The sequence below is a fragment of the Neomonachus schauinslandi genome, chromosome 2, assembly GCF_002201575.2.
Source record: "Neomonachus schauinslandi chromosome 2, ASM220157v2, whole genome shotgun sequence".
Taxonomy (NCBI): domain Eukaryota; kingdom Metazoa; phylum Chordata; class Mammalia; order Carnivora; family Phocidae; genus Neomonachus; species Neomonachus schauinslandi.
The window spans coordinates 68,855,047-68,879,097 of record NC_058404.1 but is presented as its reverse complement, the minus strand read 5'-3'; the positions used below and the strand labels follow the sequence as shown (position 1 = coordinate 68,879,097).

The 24,051-nt window shown below is 40.4% G+C and overlaps 1 protein-coding gene across 3 annotated transcripts in view; it reads left to right on the top strand.

Moving 5' to 3' along the window:
- FNIP2 (folliculin interacting protein 2) overlaps positions 1 to 24,051 on the top strand; it is a 134,721-nt gene that overhangs the window by 78,797 nt on the left and 31,873 nt on the right. For all 3 annotated transcript variants that reach the window (XM_021699017.2, XM_021699016.2, XM_044912860.1), the window contains 5 exons: positions 12,566 to 12,695; positions 19,429 to 19,630; positions 19,955 to 20,043; positions 22,504 to 22,650; positions 22,766 to 22,932. In XM_021699017.2, the coding sequence (XP_021554692.1) occupies positions 12,566 to 12,695; positions 19,429 to 19,630; positions 19,955 to 20,043; positions 22,504 to 22,650; positions 22,766 to 22,932 (735 nt within the window). The remainder of the gene's footprint in view (positions 1 to 12,565; positions 12,696 to 19,428; positions 19,631 to 19,954; positions 20,044 to 22,503; positions 22,651 to 22,765; positions 22,933 to 24,051) is intronic.

Here is a 24,051-nt window from a genome sequence, read left to right as displayed (position 1 = left end):
TAAAAATGTCTTGTTGTATCATTACTGTCAAATCTTTACTTTGGGCTTTGCCTTGCCTTCTATATATGAAGTTGGCAGTCTGTAATGTAGCTTGGACAGAACTCAATTTCTACATTTCATTATAATTCTCATATTTCAAGTCAGACCTTTGGTATTCTGGAACGGATATGTATCTTCTTCAGTTTCAGAAATTTGCTAACTTTTGCTTTAGCTTTTTCCTCTCTACATTTGCATTCTTATTACCTGTTTAAGAAAAATTAGAATAAAAGAGTAATGCAAATAGCAACCCAAACTGTAAAGGGATCTAGGAATAATTCTAAAAAAACAAACAAACAGATGTGTGATACAGTTATGGAGAGATTCAAAAACTTGATTAAAAGAAGACCTAAATGGACTGGGAGCAAGATGGTGGAGGAGTAGGAGACCTGGATTTCATCTGGTCCCAGGAATTCAGCTGGATAGGGATCAAAAGATTCTGAACACCTACCAACTCAACAGGAGATCGAAGAAAAGAATAGCAACAACTCTCTGAACAGAAAAGGGACCACTTTCTGGAAGGTAGGACGTGCGGAGAAGGGAATCCGAGGCGATATTCGGGAAGATAGATGGCGGGGGAGGGGGCCTCCATCGGCTGCTACCGGCAAGTGATAGAGCCGCAGAGCACAAAATCGGAACTTTTAGAAGTCTGCTCCGCTGAGGGACGTCACTCCGGTGGCTAAGGGGGGACGGGGGGTGGAATCTTCGCTGGGACAGTGTGGTCTCAGCACCCTTGGGCTCACAGAAAGACCAGGGGCGCCTGAGTGTGGCAGAGCTCCCAGGTATCGGAGCAGGGAAACTGGCTGCAGAGACGGAGGCGAGGCACGGGCTCTCACCTCGGGGTTGCCACAAACCGTGATCCATGGCACAGTCGGGCCATTGCTCCTCCAGCAGGGACCCAACAAGTGGCAGATCCAGGGAGACCCCCGTCCTCCCCTGGGAGGAGCAGTGCGAGAGCTCAATGCAGGGATCCGCTGGGTTTGGAGACTCCACACGGGGTCGTGTGCCAGAGATAGAAACGCTCTGTCACAGGCTGGGTGAGCATGGAGTGCAGCCGGAGACCAGGGGGACGGGAGTGACTGGCTGCTTTTCTCTGGGGGTGCACTGAGGAGTAGGGCCCCAAGTTCGTGGCTTCTCTGGGGAGGAGATTGGGAGGCCACCATTTTCACTCTCGTCCTCCAAAGCTGTACAGAAAGCTTGCAGGGAACAAAAGCTTCCGAGAGCAAACCTGGGCAGATTACTTAGCCCGGACCTGGCAAGGACGGGACAATTCCGCCTCCCGCAAAGACATTTGGGAACCACGGCAACAGGCCCCTCCCCCAGAAGATCAGCAAGAACAGCCAGCCAAGACCAAGTTTACCGATCAATGAGAACGGCAGAACTCCAGCGCTAGGGGAATATTGCACATAGAGTTAATGGCTTTTTTACCATGACTCTTTAGTCTTTCAAAGTTAATTTATTTTTTAACATTTTTTTTTTGAATTTTTCTTTTTCCCTTTTTCAACCAACATCTTATCAATCCCTTTTTAAAAAAATATTTTTTATTTTTCATTTTTAGGGTCATATTCTATCCCTTCATAGTAGTTACCCTTATTTTTGGTATATATATATATATATATAAGTTGTTCTCTCTTTAAAATTTTGGGATACAGTTTCTTCTAACAGATCAAAATATACCCTAAATCTCTAGTGTATGGCTTTGTTCTAGTCTCCTGCCTGATCACATCATCTCCCTTTTTTTAAAAAAAATCCTCTTCTTTCAACCAACTTCTTATCTTACCAATTCCTTTTATAAAATCTTTTATAATTTTCATCTTTACAGTCATATTCCATCCCTTCATCGTATTAACCCTTATTTTTGTACATACATGTTTTTCTTTCCTTAAAATTTTGGAAGACACTTTCTTCTAACAGACCAAAATACGCCCAAAATCCAGTGTGTGGCACTGATCTGTTCACCAGCCTGATCATATTTGATCATATTCTGTTTGTTTTGTTTTGTTTTTGTTTGTTTTTATCTTTTTCTTTTTCATTTTTCTTTCTTCCCCTTTCTTTTCCCCCAGTTTCAGGTCTTCTCTGATTTGTTTAGTGTATATTTTTCTGGGGATGTTGTTACCCTGTTAGCATTTTGTTCTCTCATTCACCTATTCTCCTCTGGACAAAATGACAAGATGGAAAAAATCACCTCAACAAAAAGAACAAGAGGCAGTACCAACTGCCAGGGACCTAATCAATATGGACATTAGTAAGATGTCGGAACTAGAGTTCAGAATGATGATTTTTAAAGATACTAGCTGGGCTTGAAAAAAAGCATGAAAGTTATTAGAGAAACCCTTTCTGGAGAAATAAAAGAACTAAAATCTAACCAAGTCGAAATCAAAAAGGCTATTAATGAGGTGCAATCAAAAATGGAGGCTCTGCTATGATGAATGAGGCAGAAGAGAGAATTAGTGATATAGAAGACCAAATGATGGAGAATAAAGCTGAGAAACAGAGAGATAAACAACTATTGGATCACAAGGGCAGAATTCAAGAGATAAGCGATGCCGTAAGACGAAACAACATTAGAATAATTGGGATCCCAGAAGAAGAAGAAAGAGAGAGAGGGGCAGAAGGTATATTGGAGCAAATTATAGCAGAGAACTTGCCTAATTTGGGGAAGGAAACAGGCATCAAAATCCGGGAGGCACAGAGAACCCCTCTCAAAATCAATAAAAATAGGTCAACACCTGACATCTAATAGTAAAACTTATGAGTCTCAGAGACAAAGAGAAAATCCTGAAAGCAGCTTGGGAGAAGAGATACTTAACCTACAATGGTAGAAAAACTAGATTGCCAACAGACCTATCCACAGAGACCTGGCAGGCCAGAAAGACTGGCATGATATATTCAGAGCACTAAATGAGAAAAATATGCAGCCAAGAATACTATATCCAGCTAGGCTGTCACTGAAAATAGAAGGAGAGATAAAAAGCTTCCAGGACAAACAAAAACTAAAGGAATTTGCAAACACGAAACCAGCCCTACAAGAAATACTGAAAGGGGTCCTCTAAGCAAAGAGAGAGCCTAAAAGCAACATAGACCAGAAAGGAACACAGACAATATACAGTAACAGTCACCTTACAGGCAATACAGTGGCACTAAATTCATATCTTTCAGTAGTTACCCTGAATGTAAATGGGCTAAATGCCCCAATCAGAAGACACAGGCTATCAGATTGAATAAAAAACAAGACCCATCCATATGCTGTCTGCAAGAGACTCATTTTAGACCCAAAGACACCCCCAGATTGAAAGTGAAGGGGTGGAAAACCATTTACCATGCTAATGGACACCAAAAGAAAGCTGGGGTGGCAATCCTTGTATCAAATTAGATTTTGAACCAGACTGTAATAAGAGATGAGGAAGGACACTGTATCATACTTAAAGGGTCTCTCCAACAAGAAGATCTAACGGTTGTAAATATCTATGCCCTAACGTGGGGGCAGCCAATTATATAAGGCAATTAATAACAAAAGCAAAGAAACACTTTGACAACAATACAATAATAGTGGGGGACTTTAACACCCCCCTCACTGAAATGGACAGATCATCTAAACAAAAGATCAACAAGGAAATAAAGACATTAAATGACGCACTGGACCAAATGGACTTCACAGATATATTCAGAACATTCCATCCCAAAGCAAGAGAATACACATTCTTCTCTAGTGCCCATGGAACATTCTCCAGAATAGATCACATCCTAGGTCACAAATCATACCTCAACCGGTCCCAAAAGATTGGGATCATTCCCTGCATATTTTCAGACCACAGTGCTTTGAAACTAGAACTCAATCACAAGAGGAAAGTCAGAAAGAACTCAAAATACATGGAGGCTAAAGAGCATCCTACTAATTTCCTGGGTCAACCAGGAAATTAATGAAGAATTTAAAAAATTCATGGAAACCAATGAAAATGAAAACACAACTGTTCAAAACAAGCCTTTATCAAGAAACAAGAAAGGTCTCAAATACACAACCTAACCCTACACCTATAGGAGCTGGAGAAAGAACAGCAAATAAAGCCTAAACCCAGCAGGAGAAGAGAAATCATAAAGATCAGAGCAGAAATCAGTGAAATAGAAACCAAAAGAAGGGTGGAACAGAACAACGAAACTAGGAGCTGGTTCTTTGAAAGAATTAACAAGATTGATAAACCCCTGGCCAGACTTACCAAAAAGGAAAGAGAAATGACCCAAATCAATATAATCATGAATGAAAGAGGAGAGATCACAACCAACACCGAAGAAATACAAACAATTATAAGAACATATTATGAGCAACTCTATGCCAGCAAATTAGATAATCTGGAAAAACGGATGCATTCCTAGAGATGTATCAACTACCAAAACTGAACCAGGAAGAAATAGAAAACCTGAACGGACCTATAACCACTAAGGAAATGGAAGCAGTCATCAAAGTCTCCCAACAAACAAAAGCCCAAGGCCAGATGGCTTCCCAGGGGAATTCTACCAAACATTTAAAGAAGAATTAATACCTATTCTTCTGAAACTGTTCCAAAAAATAGAAATGGAAGGAAAACTTCCAAACTCATTTTATGAGGCCACCATTACCTTGATCCCAAAACCGGACAAAGACCCCATCAAAAAGGAGAATTACAGACCAATATCCTTGGTGAACATGGATGCAAAAATTCTTACCAAAATATAGCCAATAGGATCCAACAGTACATTAAAAGGATTATTCACCATGACCAAGATTTATCCCTGGGCTGCAAGGTTGGTTCAACATCCGCAAATCAATCAATGTGATACAATACATTAATAAAAGAAAGAACAAGAACCATATGATCCTCTCAGTAGATGCAGAAAAAGCATTTGACAAACTACAGCATCCTTTCTTGATCAAAACTCTTCAGAGTATAGGGATAGAGGGTACATACCTCAATATCATAAAAGCCATCTATGGAAAACCCACAGCAAATATCATTCTCAATGGGGAAAAACTGAGAGCTTTCCCCCTAAGGTCAGGAACACGGGAGGGATGTCCACCCTCACCACTGCTATTGAACTTAGTATTAGAAGTCCTAGCCACAGCAATCAGACAACAAAAAGAAATAAAAGGCATCCAAATCGGCAAAGAAGAAGTCAAACTCTCACTCTTTGCAGGTGATGTGATACTTCATGTGGAAAACCCAAAGGATTCCACCCCAAAACTGCTAGAACTCATACAGGAATTCAGTCAAGTGGCAGGATATAAAATCAATGCACAGAAATCAGTGGCATTCCTATACACCAACAACAAGACAGAAGAAAGAGAAATTAAGGAGTCGATCCCATTTACAATTACACCCAAAACCATCAGATACCTAGGAATAAATCTAACCAAAGAGGCAAAAAATCTGTACTCAGGAAATTATAAAATAATCATGAAAGAAATTGAGGAAGACACAAAGAAATGGAAAAATGTTCCATGCTTATGGATTGGAAGAAAAATACTGTGAAGATGTCAATGCTACCTAGAACAATCTACACATTCAATGCAATCCCCATCAAAATACCCTCCACTTTTTTCAAAGAAATGGAACAAATAATCCTAAAATTTGTATGGAACCAGAAAAGACCCCGAATAGCCAGAGGAATGTTGAAAAAGAAAAGTAAAGCGGGCGGCATCACAATTCCGGACTTCCAGCTCTATTACAAAGCTGTCATCATCAAGACAGTATGGTACTGGCACAAAAACAGACACATAGATCAATGGAACAGAATAGAGAGCCCAGAAATGTACCCTCAGCTCTATGGTCAACTCATCTTTGACAAAGCAGGAAAGAATGTCCAGTGCAAAAAAAAACAGTCTCTTCAACTAATGGTGTTGGGAAAATTGGACAGCCACATGCAGAAGAATGAAACTGGACCATTTCCCTACACCACACACAAAAATAGACTCAAAATGTTGAAAGACCTAAATGTGAGACAGGAGTCCATCAAAATCCTAAAGGAGAACACAGGCAGCAACGTCTTCGACCTCAGCAGCAGCAACTTCTTCCTAGAAACATCGCCAAAGGCAAGGGAAGCAAGGGCAAAAATGAACTATTGGGACTTCATCAAGATAAAAAGCTTTTGTACAGCAAAAGAAACAGTCAACAAAACCAAAAGACAACTGAAAGAATGGGAGAAGATGTTTGCAAATGACATATCAGATAAAGGGCTAGTATCCAAAATCTATAAAGAACTTCTTAAACTCAACACCCAAAGAACAAATGATCCAATCAAGAAATGGGCAGAAGACATGAACAGATATTTTTCCAAAGAAGACATCCAAATAGCCAACAGACACATGAAAAAATGCTCAACATCGCTTGGCATCAGGGAAATCCAAATGAAAACCTCAATGAGATATCACCTCACACCAGTCAGAATGGCTAAAATTAACAAGTCAGGAAATGACAGATGTTGGCGGGGATACGGAGAAAGGGGAACCCTCCTACACTATTGGTGGGAATGCAAGGTGGTGCAACCACTCTGGAGAACAGTATGGAAGTTCCTCAAAAAGTTGAAAATAGAGCTACCATACGATCCAGCAATTGCACTACTGGGTATTTACCCCAAGGATACAAATGTAGGGATCCGAAGGGGTACATGTACCCCGATGTTTATAGCAGCAATGTCCACAACAGCCAAAATGTGGAAAGAGCCAAGATGTCCATCGACAGATGAGTGGATAAAGAAGATGTGGTGTATATACACAATGGAATATTATGCAGCCATCAAAAGGAATGAGATCTTGCCATTTGCAATGATATGGATGGAACTGGAGGGTGTTATGCTGAGCGAAATAAGTCAATCAGAGAAAGACATGTATCATATGACCTCACTGATAAGAGGAATTCTTAATCTTGGGAAACAAACTGAGGGTTGCTGGAGTGGTCGGGGGTGGGAGGGATGGGGTTGCTGGATGATAGACATTGGGGAGGGTATGTGCTATGGTGAGCACTGTGAATTGTGCAAGACTGTTGAATCACAGATCTGTGCTGCTGAAACATAATACATTATATGTTAAAAAAAAAAAAGAAGATAGGAGGGGAAGAATGAAGGGGGGGAAATCAGACGGGGAGACGAAACATGAGAGATAATGGACTCTGAAAAACAAACAGGGTTCTAGAGGGGAGGGGGTGTGAGGATGGGTTGGCCTGGTGATGGGTATTAAAGAGGGCATGTTCTTCATGGAGCACTGGGTGTTAGACGGAAACAGTGAATCATGGACCACTGCATCAAAAACTAATGATGTAATGTATGGTGATTAACATAACATCATAATAATAATAAAAAAAGAAGACCTAAATGTATTATGCTAAGCGAAATAAGTCAATCAGAGAAAGACAGTTATCATATGATCTCACTCATGTGTGGAATTTAAGAAATAAAACAGAGGATCATAGGGAAAGAGAGGAAAAAATAAAAGATGAAACCGGAGAGGGAGACAAACCATAAGAGACTCTTAATCATAGGAAACAAACTGAGGGTTGCTGGAGGGGGCTGGCTGGGGTGATGGGGTAACTAGGTGGTAGACATTAAGGAGGGCACATGATGTAATGAGCACTGGGTATTATATAAGACTGATGAATCACTGAACTCTACCTCTGAAACCAATAATACATTACATGTTAATTAATTGAATTTAAATTTAAAAATGTTAAAAAAAAATAGAAGAAACTATGTCTCAAAGAAAAAAAATTTAAAAAATAAGACCTAAATGAATGGAGAAAGAGATGAAGTTTCACAAATAAATATACATTCAGTGTAATTTCAATTAAAATCCCTTGTGAAGCTAGACAAAATAACTCTTATTTATATGGAAGGGCAAAGAACCAAGAGAGTTTTTATACTTCCCCAAAGTCTTTGTAGACACTTCAGTCTTAGATTGCAGATTATGGATTAAAAGGCATAGAAACGTTAAATAACTTGACAAATAAATGTAGAGAGTGAGCTGATCACCAAGGCTGGGATAGAGTTTATGTCCTACATAAGGAATTAAAATTTAAGGTGTTTTCAATGGAGTATAATTCAGTGCTAAAATGTAATGAGCTATCAAAGCATGAAAAGATATGGAGGAAACTTAAATGCATCTTACCAAGTGAAAGAAGCCAATCTGAGAAGGCTACATCCTGTGTGATATCAAGTGTATGACATTCTGGAAAAGGCAGAACTTATAGAAACAGTAAAAAGATCAGTGGTCACCAGGAGTTGGGGACAGGGGCAAGGAGGGATGAATAGTTGGAATCCAGAGGATTTTAGGGAACTGAAACTATTTTGATTGATAGTGGGTACATGTCATTATACATTTGTCTAAACTCATAGAAAGTATAACACTGGGAGTGAACCCTAAGGTGAAGTATGGACTCTGGGTGATAATTATGTTTCAGTGTAGGTTCATCAGTTGTAAAAGTATACCACTCTGGTGAGTGATGCCCATCCCAGGGGAGGCTCTGTGTATGTGAGAGCAGGGGCTGTATGGAGGGAAATCTCTGTACCTTCCACTCAGTTTCACTGTCAACCTAAAAGTACTCTAAAAAATAAAGTCTTATTTTAAAAAATTAAGGTGTTTTTGAAATCATGATGGTGAGGACATTTTCTTTGTCTTTTCATTGGGGACTTGATAGGAATTTTATTAAAACTTGAAGTTCCTGGGATGCTTTTGAAGACCCTTTATAGTCTTAAAATCACTCTGTGATTTGGTCACTACAGTGTCTTAACTAAAATTTTATTTGCCTATTAATGTATTTGGTTTATTAAAAATGGCATTTTCCTATCAGACAATAATCACAGCTCCAATAATTGACCTTTTTAAATACCTCTATTCTGTTGTTGAGAAGTACAACTGCTAAACTTTAAGGAACCTTATAGTTTTCAAGTGTTTAAGCAGAAAACTCTAAGAGAAGTACTGTCAGTGTTACAGTAAAAAAGGTCATTCCTGTCTTTTGGATGTAGTACCGTCTGTGTCAAACAGATAGAAAAAGTGTTCAGGTTCAGAGCTACGCCACTGCTATCCACCACCGCCACGAAACAAAACAGACTTTTTTAAAATGAAGGTAGGAGGAAAAAGAGAAAATCCAGATGCAGTGTATACAGCTTTGACCACAGGAAACTTTCAACAAATTCAGACTTGGAATTCTCTCTAGAAATTTGTTTCTCTAATGCTTTGTTTCTGTCATAATTACCGATTGAGACAGACATCATTGATCTTCGTATAACCGTTTGCTCACTCTTCGTGCAGTAGTACTTCTTGAGCATCTTATGTACTGGGCATTTTTTTTAGGATATGGGGATAGATCAGTGATCAAATAGACATGATCCCTGATCTCATGGAGTTTATATTCAATAAAGGAAACACAGATCATAGACAGTAAAATGTAGGTAAGCACTTATCACTGAGGAAAATAAGACGTATAAGATGCTCGTGGAAGGCCTGTCCAAGAAGGTGTGAAGTTCTCAGCTGACTGGAATGCTGGTGGTAACATGCTCCATGAATATCAGAGCACAGAGCATTTTAGGCATGGGAACAGCTAGTACAGAGACCTAGAGTGGAAACAGCCTTCGGAGCTTTGTGTATAAGAAGTAGAGAGAAGGCTGGAATATAGTAAGGGGAGGGTGATGTAAGATGAGCTTGGAGAGGAAATAAGGGGCCTCATCACATTAATATATTTTTTTATTGTGTGGGATTGTTTCCAAATACACATAGACTGGTGTCTGTCCAAGCTGCAGAAGAGACAGAAGAGTCTAGCCAACCATCAAATGCATTAAATGTTAATGGAACAGATACCTGAATCCACCCTTTTCTCATGAAAATGGCAATGAGTTAGAGGCCCAAATTAAGCCTGTTCTTCCATTTGAGACTTACTAACTGTATTGCTTCCTAGAGTATGTGATTGACAATTATATAACACAGTACTTTAATGTAAAAATTGTATTAAATAGTACTAAAATATTTTTGATAAGGAAATGCTGGGTAGCCTTAAGCCAGCACTTTAGCTTAATAATATTTTTATTCAGAATTTTGTAATGAAAAAAGGAATATCTTCTCTGTTTTTTTATTATTTTAATTTTTTTCCTTTCCCTTTCATGTGTCTATTTTAAGTCCTAGGTTGTTTTGATGATTAACTAATCAGAACTAATAACCTTTCAGTACTCTGAAATGTCTTACTTTGCTTTCCTGTTCCAAGAATTATCAGAGGAAGTAAATAGCCAGCATTTATTGTGTAGGGCACTGGGCTAAGTGTACTGATTTATCTAATCCTTGCAGGAACCTTATGAAATAGGTCAGTGCTTCTCAAACTTTTCTTTTGTCTGCAGTTCATGCTACTGCATTTTATATTATGATCCAGTAACATCTTTACATATAACAAAAGTTTCATCAATTAATATTAGCACTGCAATATACTCTTGTTTTCTTTTAAATGTTGGTGTCAGTTCACTAAATAATGCACAACTCACTAGCAGATTGCAGTTCTCATGAAAAATACTGAGGTGTGATACTTTACTGTCCTCATTTTACAGATGAGAAAGCTGACAGGTTAAGTAAACGGCCCAGGTATTACAACTGGTGAGTGGCAGAGCTAGGATTTGAATCGGGTGCCTGGGCAAGACTCAGTTTACTAAACTGAAGTATACAGCAATACATACAATTTCCAGAATAAATTTGGCCCTCAGAGTCCTTTCCATCTTGCTTCTGTGACAGGGAAAAAACTGTTTATAATACAAGTACTACTACCCCTCAGCCCTGACCTCCACCTGCCAAGAAATTGATTGGATTAGCATAAGATAGGAAGAGAGACAGGGGACCCTAAAGATTTAGGAATGGGGAATGAAGCGCTGGTGTACCTCATAGGGGACTTTTAGAGTTCGGGGGTGGAGCACAGATGTCTAACTGGCATTTTTTATTAAGTAATTTTGTGTGGTTTTGAGGAAAAACTCTCTTCTGTCTCCCTTCAAAATTCTCAGTAAAGTTACTCACCACTGATAAATCTCCAAAATCAAACCCAGGTCAGAACAAAGGCAGCCTGTTGGGGCCAGCCACATCTGGGCAGTACTTTAGTGAAGAAGTGCCATACATTCACTAAGTATTTATTAATTACCTTAATAAATTATCCAAGGAGCTGTCCTGGATACAAGGGATACAAAGATAGCAAACAAATTTGTTATGGATATTGACTAGATTAGAAGAAAAGCATCTCAATATACCTCTGTTGTGGAAAGAACCTTGAGCCATTTTGCATCTAATTTTTTAGCCTGGCAAGTTCACTGCTATTCATGTAGACTTGAAGCTCCATGCCAGCAAATACGTGTCTGTCTTGTCCTCCATTGCATCCCAGTTTCCTGGCACAACACCTGGCACACTGTACACACTCCAGTATTTGCTTATTGGGTATTGACTAATAGCCAAGTAACTCTTGTAGTATTTAAGAAATCAGGCCTGGGAATCAGGTTATTTACATCTGCCTATAAAAGTGTAAATTAAAATGTAAAACTTCATATGGGGAAATGCCTTATTATCAAGGGATATCCATGAGCATAGTACACTACGTGTGCCGAAATCAATTTCCTTTGTCCTGTGATTTGCTTCTGAAAACAGTGCCCAGCTTTCAGTAGGACCCCATTTCATTTTCCACTGGACTGACATTTCAGTATCTAATTCCTTAGCCTGAGGAAAGTAGAAGGAAAAAAGTCTGTCTCCTTTCATTCTTCCAAACTAGTAGACATCCATCAAGCAGCTCTGATTTGTAAGAATCCCTTTGCCTACCCTGAAAGGGACCAATCCCTCCCTGCCTGTTAGAGAAGTCTGGGCTGGCAGGTCAACTCACGCTGAGAGCCCAAGCGGAGGCATCTAATACTATATAGCAGAAAGAAGCAGAGAGAGGCCCTGAGGCAAATAAGTAATCCAAGCAGAAAATACATTTAAGACTAGAGGTTGCTTTTTCACAGCCAAGGGAGTGGTGATGGGTTAATGGGGGAGCTGGTTGCTGGAGGGAAGGAGGGTAAGTATTGTGTATTTGGAGATAGGGGATAGGAGAGAGGATATTCTGTGGAGGAACTACTTACTTGCGTAGACTTCACTTCAAAATAGGAATAGGAGTGAAGTAGTAGTTAAGAGGAGAAAATATGTGTAAATAAACATTGTGTATGACATTACTTCTCAGGTAACAATATAAACAGTTACGCTATGTGGACCATTTTTATCAGAAATCTGCATTCTGGTTAAGTGAGTGATAATTACACTGCCTTTGTAAAGTAGGGCCTGATAATTGATGCATTTGGTATGTCTGTAATCCCTATTTTTAAAATTTACTTTCCTTTTTAAAGGATGTTTTCTTTGCGGTACAGAAGTCTTAATAAGAGAGAAGTTATAGTCTCCCCCTGCTGGCTACGTCTGGTAGAACCTGAAAATTTAGGTCACTTGGCACGAATGTTTTTGTGTGGCTACGTGAGGATTCATTTACCTCAGCTTTCAACTTACAACTTTTCTTCCTCACAGCCTCACTAAGCAGCCTTTTGATTACACCTTTTCCATCTCCAAGCTCCTCTACATCCTCTTCCAGCAGTTACCAGCGCCGTTGGCTTCGAAGTCAGACAACAAGTTTGGAAAATGGCATCATTCCAAGGAGGTGAGTTGCAAGTTTGCTTTTGATGAGAAAGGTGCTGGTTGTAGACCGCTTGAACGAACTGGCAGTGCTCACCTGTTGTCAGTGGAAAACAAAAAACAAAACCTTAAACTGCTGGATTAGCTTCAGCTTAGGCTGAAAATGGGTAAGTTAGAATTTTTATAAAAAACAATAAATATAAAAGCTGAAAACCAGTCTGGTTTGGAAGACACTGGGAGGCTCGTTGGTCTAGGGGTATGATTCTCGCTTTGGAAGACACTGGGAAACATCTGGGTCATTGTGCCATGTATGAGCAAGATTTTGATGTGAATTAATTAATTTATTTTTAAGATTTTTATTTGAGAGAGAGAGTGAGAGAGAGAGCACAAGAGGGAGGAGCGGGAGAGGGAGAAGCAGACTCACCACTGAGCAGGGAGCCCGATGCGGGACTTGATCCCGGGACTCCAGGATCATGACCTGAGCCGAAGGCAGTCGCTTAACCGACTGAGCCACCCAGGCGCCCAAGATTTTGGTGTTAATTTAAAATGAGCATGCTCTCTCTTTGAATTGGCTCCCTTCCAGATGTAGCTCTCATGAGTTAGAAGGGTGGAGTAAATCTCTTCCTTGGCTTACTGTGACACCCCGTGGTCTTTGAAGACGTAGAAACTCAAGGATTGTGACATACTCTTTTCATAAAACTTAAATTCTTAAATGAAATGGTCATGAATCTGATTATAAAGATGGCATCGAGGTATGTTCTGCCTTCATTGCAGTTGAATTTTAGATCTAAAGTTTAGTTGTTTTGCAAAATACACATTTTGGCTTAATACGATGTTACATCAGTAGCTTCCACCTCCTTTTCCCTATAACCCAAAACCTTAAAAGGGAATTAACATAGGTTGTACCTATAAAGATTCACGTGTCAATTGTTTGATTTAGTGGGTCAGCTAGTAATCACCGTGTGTAGGGGTCCATGAGGGTGTGAAGACGATTCAGATATACACCTGCATCTGTGGACCATTAGTATAGTTTATTGACTAGTGGGGAAGACCATATACACATAAATAACGACATAAAGAGGTTAAACTATAAATGCCGTGGGCGGGGCATCAAGTGCTTTGGGACTCAGAGGAGGGAGAGAACACTTGCTGATGATCAGGTGGGGAATTGGAGAGCCCTTCATGGGAGAGGTGGTGCTTAAAGGACAAGCTGAGAGACGAGGGTCAGGGCACATGTGTAGCACATGTCAGGCTGCTTGCCTCTCTTCTCTTGTTCTCACAGTCCTAGCAAGCTTGACCAAGAGAAAAAAATAGAGCTGCTTCACTCACCGAGGAACTGCTCTGTGGTTGGTGGGCTTTGAGTGGAATGGTTAAGAGCTTGGAATTTGGTGTGAAGACAGGTCCTAGCTCTGCCACTCACTAGGTGTACGTGACAGCGAATTAATCTGCATTCAGAGTGTTGCTTCCTCATCTGCACTGTGATCATTGTACTAGTACCAGACATCATTATCATTGCCGTTAACTGCAGTTGTCAGGAGAAGGCATCCCACCATTCTCATTGTCCTTACAACAGCTTCTGTGATTGAAGAGAATGATGGGTCGTAGAAGCCTCCCCCTTTAGACATCTCTTTGCTAAAAATGTTTTTCCATCCCTTCAGGTTTTTTGTTTTTAAAGATTTTTATTTATTTATTTGACAGAGAGAGAGAGCACAAGTAGGCAGAGCAGCAGGCAAAGGGAGAGGGAGAAGCAGGCTCCTTGCAGAGCAGGGAGCCCGATGTGGGGCTCTATCCCAGGATGGTGGGATCATGACCTGAGCCGAAGGCAGACGCTTAACGACTGAGCCACCCAGGCTCCCCTATCCCTTCAGGTTTAAATCCCGAGTTGAATAGCATTCTTCATCCCACTCCTCTGAAAATTCTTCAGAACTCTAATTTGAATTGAGATCTGGCTTTGGCAACTAATGAATCTCTACTAAACTTACACCTAAAATAAGTATCTTTGGTTCAAAAATGAAAATGCAGAGCCCCTTTGTTCAGAAAGTGGGGAAAAGTGCTATTAAAGGTACTAAAATGTAAAGCTTTTCCTTTAAAAAATATTTTACTTAACAAAATGTAATAGGAATAATAGTGAAATATGAATAAAACATAAACTTATAAATGGCAAGAAATAATATTTTGGTATCATAATTTTACATAATATAATAAATAATAATGCTATATCTTGATTCATCATAAGACTTTTCTGGCTCTCTTTTCTATCTTCATTTGTTAGGTTATCAAAATGTATACTTTTTAGCAACTTTGCTTTCAGTTGATATAATTGAAAGCAGCATTAATCACTCTTGGCAAATGCCAGGTGGCAAGTAATTTTTGACAATTTTTTGAGAAAGATCTTTCTGCTGATGTAATCGTTACTGGAACTTTATGGGTTATGAAAACATTGGATTAAGTTTCTGATAGACTTTCAAAATATAAATTTTAGTACATCTAGATCTGATGATTCTTATGGAACAGTTTTGCTAAAAAGATTTAATTCTTCACACAAATCCATTTTGTGTAAGACTGAATTTAATTTTATATGTAAATTTATACAAAGTTATTTTAATGTCTCCTCTGACATCTTCTGTAACTCGTGGAGGTCTTAACAAGCAACTGAAAGTGTCTTCGTGAGTTGCATATAATTCAAAATGCCTGTTTTTGCATTCTATCATTGCATCTTCGATTACAAGGAAAATTAATTTTAGAGGGGACTTCCTTAATAATTTGTTTATCCAAAGCTTCATGTGAAAATAGTGAGGGTTTTTTACTGTCCAGTGCAACAATCTTTACATTTAACTTGTTTCTATACCTGTCAATATTTACTTTGCAATGTTGCAATAGTTTTCAAAACTGTAGATGATAAACTGAAGAATTCTGATTATTCCTGGATATGCTCTATTGCAATGTCCACTGTAGGCTTTTTGTGATAATTTATTGTCTTGGGGCTTGGGTCAAAGGGTTAAATATTTATGCACACTCTATAGGGACAGGTTCCAGTGATGGATGGGTAAGCTGGCCTCGCACCATGGGTCACGGCACTACCCAGGTCCTTCCTCTCTCCTGTGGCTGTGGTCACTGCTGCTTCTGCTGCTGCTATACCAGCCACCAGTCTGGGCTCAGGTCCCAGCCTTGCCGCCTTGCGGCCTCCTGGCACCCTGGACTTTCAAACGTGTGGCTGTGTGCCTGACTGCCTAGCCAGTTGCTCAGAGTCTGGGTTGCATGCCCTTAGGCCTGAGCCCACTGTGCACTCTGCAGCCTGGTGTCTTCACTGCTCACTCACATGCTTCATTGTCCCATCAGACTTCACTTCCACAACACAGGCTGGAAGATAAAATTACTAAGAATTCAAGATGGCAACCGCAAAACATTAAATCAAGCCTCGGGCCCATCTGGGAACAGGGCTCTGTGTGAATGGGGTCTCATGCCCATGAAGCTGGCACACACACAGCGTAAGTGCGGCTGACATTTTGAATTGATCACTATTCCTGTGAAGATCCCTTCATTTAAAGATGTTGCAGTTGATCTCTTACTTTTGGCAGGTATGTAGGTAGGAAAATTAATTTTTTATGCCAGACAGGAGAATTGTGTGGGTACCAAAAATATGATTGCCTCTGGCTTTGAGAGGAAATTCACAGTAATCAAAAACTCCCTAAGGGAGTTAAGGTAAAAAGGATGATTTCACAATCCTTAACAGTTGGTTCCACATTGGATACTCCTGTCTCCAGGCCCCTTGCTGTGCCGGGTGGTAAATTTTGGTTGCTGGATGGGGAGTCAGGCCTGGGCATTTACCAGCTGGTGGGGAAGTATCACCTGTAATAGAAGAGCAACTGCAGAGATTTCATCTCTTAGTGAGGCGAAGGAAACCCTAAAGGACCAAGATATTAAAATTGAACAGCCATATAAAGTTGCGGCAGGTTTGTTCTCTGACCTACAAAAATGGCAATTTCCTATGTCCTAATATAATACATAAATTCAGATTAAGTTCAAAGCTGACAAAAACAATTAGACTAAGCAGTCCTGATATCAATTATAGATTCTTGAGATGTACTTAAAAAATCATAGTTATTGCTTTATTTATGATCTTGAGGCAAAAATAATGTATGTAAATGCTTATTCATAAATGTCAACAAAATTCTATTTGGCTTTTTTGTAAGGAGAAAACTTAAGTGCGTTGCAGGGGTCTTTCCCTGACTCGAAGTCCTGTCAGCTGATGTGATTGCTCCCAGCTATTTCCTCTCAGTGCTCCACCTGGCAGGATGCACCTGATGGCATGAAGACCAGCAGTTGGATCAGACATGGGGCAGAGTCCCTGCTCCTTTCCAACATCCAGAAAATGAGCCTAGCTTAGAAGACAGAAACCCTGGGTCTAGCTCCAACATTGTCACTAAGAAACTTTCTGTTCCGGGGCGCCTGGGTGGCTCAGTCGTTAAGCGTCTGCCTTCGGCTCAGGTCATGATCCCGGGGTTCTGGGATCAAGTCCCGCATCGGGCTCCCTGCTCAGCAGGAAGCCTGCTTCTCCCTCTCCCACTCCCCCTGCTTGTGTTCCCTCTCTCGCTGTGTCTCTATCAAATAAATAAAATCTTTAAAAAAAAAAAAGAAACTTTCTGTTCCTAAAGCAAGTTGATGAAGCACTCTGCCTCAGTTTCCACATTTGCAAAAAGGCCTATGTACCCCTATATGGTGACTTGAGGGTGAGGAGATGTTGTAGTATTGGGTGCATACTCAAATGTTTTAAAACATTCTGAAACGTTCTTTCATTGTGGAATAATTTAAAAATATAATCACAGTACTGTGTGAACTGATTTATTCCAGTTTGTGTGGTTAATCCAAGACTACAGAATGAAGCTCAGTTGCTTTGGAATTCAGTAGAGAGAGAACAGCAAAGCGAGTAAGAGCTCTCCACGCTATTGTAGCCATGGAAATTTTTCAGAAATGCAGTAGGTGGCACTCTCTGCTACGTTAAGACAGAGTTGGCTGTTGTTTATAAGAGAGATGAAGATGATGCAGAAACCTGCATAGGGTTAAGTGTTTATTACAGTTTCTTTATTAAGGACCACACTGGCTGAAGATGAGTGGACTGAAACAGTCATTTTACTTTTGAAAAAGAAGAGAAATAGGAGATGCCAGAAAACAAAAGGGCTACAAGAAAGTGTTGGCTCAGAGCTTCCTATATAAAATAGAAATAAACTGGTGCAAAAAACAAAGTTCTAGTACAGGTACTTTCGAAAAGAAGAGTATTTACCATATGAAATTTCATTGTATGAAACTAAGTAAAAGTCTTAAGAGAGGCTCAAGATTTTTTTTCTGATGAGCAGATGATTAGGATCTAGGAATTTTTCAGAAAATACAGTTGATGGTTTATTAGAATGCACAGCCTTTACAACAGCACCTGGAGATCATGTCCTGTCAGTGGCTTGTCTGTTAGTGAGAGCCTATTACTGATTGATCAACCACATCTACATCTCGGGGATCTCGCTTAAAGTTGAGAGAAACAATGGCGTATCCTTTCTGAGCTTAGAACAAGATGTCTGTCTCCTTTCCTTCAAAATAAAATGGCTTTCCTGACCATAAAACGTTTGATGTATGCATGTTTTCAAAGATATGGAGATGTTTGAAATCACAGGAACATTATAGGCTGTGAGTAGTAGAGCACCAAGTAAGTTTAAGATCAGGAGTATAAAGGCCAACTGCCTTGAACCCTACCAAGCGTAAGTAATTGTTTTGTGGTAATTTATGGTAAAGAAAACAGAGGAAGCAGTACCCTCCCGTATTCGGCAGAGATACCAGACTAAATGATGAAAGTTGGTGAGAAAGAGAAAGTTAATTGCATACCTCCTGTGTGCCAGGCAAGGAGCTTTCATGTGCAGGTATTATGTACTTTGCTTTTGGTATCTTTGTGCAAAAAAAAATTATTTTCAGTTTTGCTGTTAGTAGTTATGTGGTAGTCAATGCTGGTTTTTCAGAATAGTTTAGTAAGAGACAGGGTTAGGCCATATTTGTGTCTTACCCCTTAAGACAGATTGAGAACATATTGATAATTTACTGGCTTCATGATTCTCTCTTATCATAGAAGCAGAGTCTCTCAAAAGAATCTTAAGGGTTTTTTGTTTTTGGTTTTTTTTTTTTTTTTTTGAGAATTTGACTCCCCAGACGGGAGATATGTCTTTCTGCTTGGGGGATTTCCCAGAGAGCTTAATCAATTGCATGGCTTAATCTGAGCATTTACTAGAGTTACTTCATCTAATGGTTTTAATAGCCTTGGGAAAGTAAGCCTCAACCACCAGTGAATTTCCAAACATGATGCACTGGTTAAACAGAATACCACAGGATCATTTCCCTTCTAAAGTTCCTATCTATTGGTATCTATCAACCAAAACAAAGGGCCTGTGTTTTGAGTGACCAGATGTGTCTCCCCCCTCCCTAAATACCACCAGTCTGATGTAAAATAATCCAAGGGAAAAAGACTAAGAGGGCATTTAAAGTTACTTTTAGGTTTTATTTAAGTTTCTTTTCATGTTGGAAAATACCATGTGGTAAGTTGATGTTTTCATTTTTCATGACAGAGAATTAGAGAAGAGAAAGAATTGGAAGCAGACAAACTTGGTTGAGACTCTGAGTGGTCTGGGTTTGCTTTCTGAATGTCATACCCTGGCATTACCGTTTATCCTCAGTGTGATTCTTTGATGCATGGCAACTTTTCCAACTTATTTTTCCTTTAGGTCGACAGATGAGACATTCAGCCTGGCTGAAGAAACGTGCAGTTCTAATCCAGCCATAGTTCGGAGGAAGAAAATTGCCATAAGCATCATCTTCTCTCTGTGTGAGAAAGAAGAAGCACAAAGGAATTTCCAGGACTTCTTTTTTTCTCATTTTCCCCTGTTTGAATCTCACATGAACAGGCTGAAGAGTGCCATTGAAAAGGTAATAAGAATGTAGTTCTAGTGTCAAATAGAGAAGTGATTATGGGGCTTTAAGGTGGTAGCATCTCATCGTTTATGTATCAGATTACTTTTTTAGAGAAGTTAAATCGTCTACAACAGTAATAGACCCTTAGGCAGGTTGATATCAGATACCAGATACTAGAGTATTTTAGGAAAGGAGATCACTGCTTCCTGATGTCTTAAGTCATTACCACATTGAATGTTTTGGTTATAATACTATTTTATTAATAAAAGCCCAGTAGTAGACAGTTATAAAGGAATTTCTTCTCAGAGAGTAATTTGGTTTGTTTTCTCTTCCATGAAGGCCATGATCTCCTGCAGGAAGATAGCAGAATCAAGTCTCCGTGTCCAGTTCTATGTCAGCCGTCTGATGGAAGCTCTGGGAGAATTCAGGTACATTGACAGTGTCTGGCAAATCCCAGAGGGTAAATTGATAAATGGCAGTAGCAGCGGCAGCCGTGGATCTAGGGATCATAGAAACCATCACTTGGAAGAATTGGGGGGCCTGCAGTTATTACCCACTTCAGCAACTCCTTCCCCCAAGATGGAAATCAAGACCAACCGGAGCAAAAAGTTTAGGTCACTCAGCACCGTGGAATCCACACTGCTGCCTGTCATCCAGTCTTAGATTGCTTTTAACAAGATGAATGGAGAAAACTAATGTTTAGGTGTTCATTACAAGCCTGTTCATTATTTCATGTCATCCTCACAAAAGCTTTAGGAGTAAGCACTGTTAACTAGCCCCATTTTACAGATGTGGAAACATGGGTTCAGAGCTGTTTATCCACAGCGTAGCTGGAGAGAGTGTATATGTCATATACAGACCTTCCAGTCTGCCAGGACAATCCTTGTTTATACCCAATGTCCTCTCGTAAGTGTCCTGGTCTGAACACCAAATTATATGATCACCCTAGTGTATCTTCACTGTCAGTTTTTCATTCATGATCTTTGTACTCTGGAGTCCTATAGTCCTTGCTCCTAATATCTGGGTAAGAAGGTGTAGTGTAGTGGATGGGGTTCTCCTTCACCATGCTGAGCTGGGGTTCTCAGACCATTTGTTTGAGCCAGTTTCAATGGGTAGTGGAATCACATTCCAAATGGGTCATGAGCTAATGAGTTAAACTGTTATTCTGTAGCTGAAGGATAAAAATATTTTTTACAGTTCTTAGAATTTTAGAACATTTTTTTGATGTTTAATGTGAATTACATAATGCTTCTTGGAGCAAAATCCCCAGTAGTTTTGAACCCTGGGTTATGTATAAAGTACTCAGGTAACACATCAGTCATTATCTGGTGGTTAACGTTAAGACCTAAGTCATATAGTTGAGAAATAGTGTGAAGTTTTGCTAGTTTAATGAAAGTATTAATTTTTCAGAGGTCAGGAATCTGAAAGTACAGAACCAGAGAGCCTCACTTGTTCATAGACAAGTCTTATTCTTATTTCAGCAATCTTCCCCTCCAGAAATGGTGACAGAGTAAAGTGTTGGCAATTGCAGACCTTAGTTTTTGTAAATAAATCCCAGTTCCATGTGACTGTCGCTTGTCATTGCTACCTAACTAGGCAAATGTTTTTTGGCCAAGGTGGAATTCTAGTGCGTCTCAATTCTTCTAGGCGCATGGCTAGAAATCATGTCAGAATACGTCTCAGCTCTCTTTATTTGGAGTGGATGTACTTTCCAGTGGAGATCCTAAGCTAAGTTAGTGTATTCTTTGGAAAAACACTTGAGTAATGAGCTTGCAATAGAGCCCTTGGTACCAGGTGTTGGGAGACCTGAAGTCTCATCCTGACCTTGTCGTTCAATGTTCTATACAAGTAACTTAATTTCTCTCTATAAAGTGATAGAGCTGTATTAGTCAGTTTTGCTAATAGCTTATAGTTCTAAGAATTTGATTCTGTTGGTCCATATAAAAACTCAGTATATATTATAGTGAAGAAGAGGCACTTAATGTGGTTTTTCCATCTGAAATGAGTAGAGTGCTTTGGTTTAGAGAACTAAAGCACCAACTGGAAATTGGGAGTGTTGAGTTGCCTTTGGTCACTTTTTTTTTTTTTTAAGATTTTCTTTTATTTGAGAGAGAAAGAGCATGAGAGGGGTAAGGGTCAGAAGGAGAAGCAGGCTCCCCCGCCGAGCAGGGAGCCCGACGCGGGCCTTGATCCTGGGACTCCGGGATCATTGATCCGAGCTGAAGGCAGACGCTTAACCAGCTGAGCCACCCAGGCACCCGCCTTTGGTCACATTTTTGATAGAGCATATACTTTCTTCCTTTATTTCTTTACTATAAAAACAGCTGTCAGGACGCCTGGGTGGCTCAGTTGGTTAAGCATCTGCCTTCGGCTCAGGTCATGATCCCAGGGTCCTGGGATCGAGCCCCGCATTGGGCTCCCAGGGAGCCTGCTTCTCCCTCTGCCTCACGCTCCCCCTGCTTGTGCTCGCTCACTTTCTCTGACACATAAATAATAAAAATCTTAAAAAAAAATAGCCGTAAAGTTCGGTACTAGGCATTGTGAAAATAAATTGCTTTAAAAATGAATATTTTATTTCAAGGGTTAGTATACCTTTTCTGTAAAGGGCCTCTGTCATAGCTCCTCAACTTTGCCATTACGCAAAAGCAGCGACAGATAATGTTTAGACAGATGAGCATGGCTGCATTCCAACAAAATGTTATTTACAAGACAAATGGTGGTCAGATTTGGCTTGTGGATCATCGTTGGCTGATCCCTGACTTATATACTGCTTGAATCCCTAAGGGCTGCATAGATTCAGATTATTGTTTCCTTCTTTATTCCTTCATGCAGAGAATATCCAAAATGATATCTGTGACAGTTTTGTGTATCCCTTCTCTTTTCTGTAGAGGAACGATCTGGAACTTATATTCTGTTCCAAGGATAGCTGAACCTGTATGGCTTACCATGATGTCCAGCACTTTGGAAAAAACCCAGCTCTGCCAGCGCTTTCTCAAGGAGTTTACACTTCTGATAGAACAGATCAGCAAAAACCAGTAAGCGTCAGCTCTCTAGAGCCTTGGCTGCAGCTTCTGTGGCCAGTGGATGTGCTGCACATGACATGCTGCTTCCTGCATTGACTCATCTCGTATTTTCTCCCATTTCTCCAAGGTTTTTTGCTGCCTTACTGACTGCAGTGTTAACCTACCACCTGGCCTGGGTCCCGACCGTCATGCCTGTTGATCACCCTCCCATTAAAGCCTCAGAGAAACGCACCTCTCAGTCCGTGAACACACTGGCCAAAACACATCCATATAATCCTCTCTGGGCACAGCTGGGTTAGTACCTAATTTGGCTATTCAGAGTCTCTATGGGATGGAATGGAGAAAATGCTCGAGTTTTTTGTGGATATTGGCTCTCCATCCCGGCAATTCAGGAGTTGTCATGGGGTGGACAGAGAGTAGGAGATTGGCCCACAGATCCTAGTTGTGAGTCTCTGCGTTCCTCTCCTTCCCGCTGTCGGCAGCTTTGTTTGGCTCGGCTGAAGCAGTAGTTGACCAGCGGCAGCTCAGCCCACAGCAGGGTTTCTTAAGCTCAGCATCATTGATGTTTGGACCAGATAATTATTTGGGGGCGGGGGGGGGGGGGACTGTCTTGTGCATTGTAGGCTGTTTAGCAGCATCACCGGCCTCTGTTCACCAGCTCCCAGTGAAAACCCCCCTTCAGAGTTGTGACGGTCAAGAATGTCTCCAGACATTGTTCTTGGGCAGCAAGACACTCCTGGCTGAGAACCACTGTTCTCTAGGATGGACTTGATAGGAAAAAAATAGGAGAAAAAAGAAAGTAGTGCACTATAATTTTACTACCTTTATAATTTTAGATTAAGTTAGGAACCTTGTCTTTGCAATTAGTTGGTGGTGTCTATTTCCTTACAGCTTCGTACTTAGGCATGGCATAGGATCACCTAATGCTTTGGCGTAGTTGGTTATGGAATTTGGGACTTATGACATCAAAGTGGCCTATTTGGGTTCATGTGCAGAACAGGTTTACTCTGGGACCTTTCCCTCATCAAACAGAGTGACAAAGTTATACTTGCTACTCACTCTGATCCAGATCCTGTGCTAGATGCCAGGGATACGGAGGTGGCAGATTTGTATTCAGACGATCACGAAACATCCTGCTTACTCCTTTGATAGGAGTATGTAGAAGGATGCAAGAGAGAGACAGTATGGTATGAAGGGGGAAGAGCATGGGAGCCAGAGCCCGACTGCATAGATCAAATCCAGTCTCCATGGGCAAGTGCCTTAACCTCTCTGTGCCTCAGTTTCTTCATCTGTAAAATGGGATGATAGTAATTCATGGTTGCTGTGGGAATTAGTTCTGCATAGAGTACTTTTGTCATTTACGCTGCTGGTGAAAATACTGACATTAGAGGGGCACCAGGAGACAGAGTGAGG